Source organism: Alosa pseudoharengus, unplaced genomic scaffold, assembly GCF_046254945.1.
Source record: "Alosa pseudoharengus isolate Yale_2024_CS ecotype anadromous, Long Island Sound unplaced genomic scaffold, YU_APseudo_1.1 YU_APseudo_1.1_scf_20, whole genome shotgun sequence".
In the NCBI taxonomy this organism is placed as follows: domain Eukaryota; kingdom Metazoa; phylum Chordata; class Actinopteri; order Clupeiformes; family Clupeidae; genus Alosa; species Alosa pseudoharengus.
Window position 1 is genome coordinate 18,490,958 of NW_027468664.1, and position 5,000 is coordinate 18,495,957.

General features: G+C 44.5%; 1 protein-coding gene across 1 annotated transcript in view; it reads left to right on the plus strand.

Moving 5' to 3' along the window:
* Positions 1-5,000, plus strand: part of pawr (PRKC, apoptosis, WT1, regulator) — a gene marked incomplete in the record, with an annotated part of 60,158 nt that overhangs the window by 47,184 nt on the left and 7,974 nt on the right. The window contains 1 exon segment of the mRNA XM_076296780.1: positions 3,206-3,341. Within this exon segment, the coding sequence (XP_076152895.1) occupies positions 3,206-3,341 (136 nt within the window).

Below are 5,000 nucleotides of genomic sequence, written 5' to 3' on the forward strand. Positions count from 1 at the left end.
TATGTGTGTGTCTGTTTTGTCTTGCCTTAGAATTGCCACATATTGCAACACTATTTAAATCCTTCTGAGCTGACGGTTAGCTATGAATGTCTGGAGATTCACACGCGATTGTGTATGTGTCTCAGAAAAACTGTACATTTTGGGCAGTCCATTATCCCACCCATTGGCAAATGGGGCTGAAAAGAATTTGGATTTTGCCTTTAATTGTGTTGAGAATGGTATTGCTGTTAAAGTGGCTTCAATTCTGAAGTGCTGTTTTAATTCCGGTCATATTTCGCACTACACATTATATACAATGGTTCTTCTTCTGCTTATAAAAGTGATGATTATTTCCATCGCTATCCAGCCACAGACGGAACATAATCTTTGCACTCAAGGACCTAAATCCATTCCAACGAGTTGAAGTTTCTCTGCAGGCAGAGGATTGGCCAATAGGCCTGAAACTGTGCCTGTCTCCCTGCGTGCATACAGACAGAACAATTAGCCCAGTATTGGCTAGTTCCCTTCTGATCCAGCCAGTAGGCCCATCTGAGCCTCAATCTGGCCATGTGATTATGGCCCTGTCTGATTGGCCAGCTTCGAATGCCTGGGGCTGCTGCTAAGTGGATGCCACCAAGTATCCGAAATAAAGAGATCACCTATTGGGACACACCATTAAGCCACGGTTTTGTCCCAAACCCCCTTATTAACTGTGGAGTCCCTCAGACAGGCAGTAGGTACCTGAGGTATTACAGTTTAATAATCATACTAATCACATAGTCCTGGAGATCTTAGTAGATAGTCTACTCCCGAGGCTGCAGTAGATGTGCCAGGTATTGAACGAGGCCCAGCGTGGTGTGCCTTTAGGGGCTCCTGTTATCCCCTCAGAACGTCAATAGGAATTCAGAAATTATCCGATTTGGCTTCAGTTTGGCTTTAGCCGAAACAGATACGTTCTGCAAGAAAGCCCACAGACACATACAGCTTCATATCAGACTTAGAGATGGTTTGGCATCTCTCTTTTTTTTTGGCTGTCACCCCCCGCCCCCCACTCTATTACCACACCACACCACACCACACCACACCACACTACAGGAGTGCATCATTACTCCCATCTCCTTTCCTGCAGGGTGCTAACAAGCTCTGAGTGATCCAACACACAAACACACACACACACACACACACACACACACACACACACACACACACACACACACACACACACACACACGCACACACACACACTCACACACTTACACACACACAGCCCGGACAGCTCGACTCCGCAAAAGGTCTGCAAAAGCAGGGCGGCTGGTAGAGGTTTTTTGGGTAGAGGGAGCCGGAGAGTGTGTGTGTGTGTGTGTGTGTGTGTGTGTGTGTGTGTGTGTGTGTGTGTGTGTGTGTGTGTGTGTGTTAGAGCGGGGGTGGGGAGGTGGGGATCAGAGGGACTGATACTCGCCAGCCATGATCTCAAGCACCACACTAAGCATTTCCGAGAGCCTTGTCTTCCCAGCAGCAGCAGCCAGCCACTGCTGTGTCTGAAACCTGGACAGCGTCAGCAGTGGATGGAGTTAGTAAACACCACAGACGGGAACACCTCAAAGAGACACCGTCCTCACACACACAGACACACACACACACACACACACACACTCTCTCATACACACACACTCAACTTTGTGACTCTCCAGGAGTCGGTGCTCATTAGGAGTTAGCAACACGACACTCGGCTGGGCCTCCACCTCGGGCGATATAAAGTTGTGAAAGAGCCACTGTTTTCAGGAGTTTGATTGGGGTGTGTGTGTGGGGGGGGGGGGGTGTCGAAGAAAGGGACTGATGTGACTTGAGTGGGTTATCTTCCTGACACTGGCTTTGTGGGGTTATTACATTGTGTGTTTCTCAGCTGGAATTTGTATTGATCTCCCCACCAACACTTTATCTTGGCCTTAAAGCTGTTAAGTTCTTATTTTTCTTTTTTTTGTTTTTTTTACTGCAGTGAGGCTTTGGCTTTTTGATATTCTCCCAGCGTTGTCCAACACTTGTCCATGTCAAACATTTGTACAGCTCGGGTTCCTTTAGTCTTCTGGCAAACGGAGGGTATTCAGAATTGGGGCTGTTCTCTCCGGTTTAAGACCTGCTGCAACACTAAGACCTGTTTACACAGGTGTTTTAAGACCCAAAGCCAATCAGCTTGTCCTCCATCAGCCAGCTTGTTCTGTCCATCCCTCTCTTCTTCTTGTTTCCATTCTCTCTCATTTTCCAAGAACCTTTTTATTTACTGTCTTTTTTTACTGAAATATATGCAGACATCAGTCTCCAACAATGCAGTGGGCCTACGGCAGCCCAATAATTTGATTCCCAGAGAGGGTTATCGACTCTGAGGAATAGGACGACAGGGAGTTTTAGCTCCAAGTTCACATGGCCTGGTAATTACTGAAGTAAAGCCGTCAGGAAATAAGTTCCATATGAATATTCCCACTTTGCTGTGAGTCAGAAGAAAGAAAAAGGAGTGAAAATTACTCAGAAGGAGAGAGAGAGGGAGAGAGAGAGAGAAGGAGAGAGGGAGGGATTGAGAGACGGAGATGTGAGCGAAGAATGGAAGGTGTTCTTTGTGTTCTTGCCTGAGGCTTTGTACCAACGGCTACTGATGGAGGGAAAGGTGTTTCCACACTGTGAGCTGAAGTTAAAAATGGGTTCATTCAACTTCAAAGCAAAATTAAGTTTCCCCCTCCATTTAAGTGAATAACTGAACAGACTCCTGCTTCTCTGAAGCGTGTCAATATCTAGACCTGCTGCTAAATATTAAAGCCTGCTGTGAATAGGTGCATTTAAATGCCTCACAATTATTTGAGCGAGGCGTATCTGAATAGTCAGTGATGTAGCCTGTTTGGAGAGAAGGTGTAAAGACCTGTTCATTTCACATCCCCTGATTTAGCCTGGCCATTAGAGCTCTTTATGGCCGAGCCTTTGACGCGTGTGTTTGTGTGTGTGAGTAAGTAAGTGCGTCAGTGTGAGTGTGACTATAATGTACTACTTCTGAGTTGTATTGTCTACTAACATTAACAGTGGGCACCGGTGACACAGTCCTATTTTCTTTCCTTAGCCTTGGTTGTGACCATCATGATGCAGTGTAAGACGGTGTGTGCCCTCTGATCATCATCTGACATGATTACTCTTTTTCTCTCTCTCCCTCTATCTCCCTCTCCCTCTCTCTCTCTCTCTCTAGCTCTAGCTCGACAGGCCCGGGTTCTGAAGAGGAGACGGGCGGTAACAGGCAGCGCCAGGGTTACGGTCGCCATGGCAGAGAGAGCAGCGCTGGAGGCCCTGGTGGCCTGGAGAGGAGACTTGAGGAGCTGGAGAAGGTATTACAGTAATTTCCCGTGTATTGAGTATAAACCACAGGACAATGTTTTATGCTAATTAAAAAAGCAAAACAATGTATTAACTGCACTCGTGCATTAACCACGGTGCCAAATGGTCCAATGGATCAGAATCAGACGGAAAATGGAGAAATGCATTCACATGTATAGCCTGCCCTCGTGTATTAACCCTAATAGCTTCAGATATTTGGCACAATCAATGTATTAACCTTGGTTAATAGTCGGGAAATTACGGCATAAGAACAGCACGTCTGTTTACTACACTACCTGTAGTGTATCCAGTCTAGGTTGCTAACACTGTACAACTGTAACTATAGCAACTGGACTCAACTGAGAAGGTACAATGAAGGTGTACACAAGGTGTAATGTTATTTAATGTCATTTACATTTCACATATGCACATATTACATATGCACATGGAATGCGTTTGATGTGCTTCATACTTGCTGTCACACATGTGTGTTGCCATGCTTTCAGATTAAATCTGTAAAGGACCTATATATTTTACTGCATCAGTTCTAAACTGAAAGCTTTTTCAAGGGAGATTTTCACTGAATTCCTCTTAGTCTAGGCTAAATCCATATATGCAAACTGACCCTTCCAGCAGGCTTGTGCAAAATTCCAGAATTGAATTGAAACTGGCTCTTAAATTTCAATTCAATTCTTGAATTTCATTTGCATTTCAATTATTTTTAATTATTAATTATTTTCCATATATGCAAACTGGCCCTTCCAGTGTAATGTCATATGATTGTTTGTAACTTGGAGAAAAGTGGGAATAATAAAGTGTAACTGTTTAAAGGTCTGTCTGTCTTTCACCACCCTACAGTCACTGTTTTTAACACATGGGGTCTGACTGCTTAATACATTTTCCAAGAAAGAGTCTAAACACACCTAATCAGTCCTTGTCATGAAACATTATGAGATGGCACACAGTGACGTATGTAAAGAAAGGAAATCCCTGTTAATGTATAGCTATGTCCAAGCAGAGCTGGTCTGTGTGATGGTAGATCTGATCTCTAATCCTCAAGAGGAAGCTTAGGCAGGGGCTACATGTGTAATATGGCCTTTGAGTTATGTTTGGAAACGCTCCTGGACCCAGTGATTCATCATGTTAAGCCTGTCTCATCACCCGCACGGAGCTCTGGTACTATGTGTGTGAGAGAGAGAGAGCAAGGCCCAGGGAAAGTGCGGTGTCCTTGGGTAGTGAGGAGTCTTGAATAGGGTGAGTGTGGAGGATCATCTGTGATGAGTTCCTTAAGCAAGAGGAGCAGGGCTGTTACAAAGGGTCTTCATCAGTGCCTGCATCAGAGAGACTTTTATTTTGAACAAGGGAGGCAAAGGATACGTTTCTATAAAGGCTGCGTCATTTTCTTTCAAATGTACTTGCCCATGACTCACTCTCTTCTTCTTCTTCTTCTTCTTCTTTTTCTTCTTCTTCTTCTCTCTTTCTCTCTCTCTCTTTTTTTCTCTCATTGCCTTCACCCTCATCTTTTCACCCATCTGAAATCAGGAAAGTTTCATTCTGAGCTGCAATAACTTGGGTGCTCAGCCAAAGATGACCTTTATTGAGCAGACTTTATGCTCTCACCTCTCTTATGAAGCATGCAGAGCGCACTTTTCAGTATTAAATGTCACATA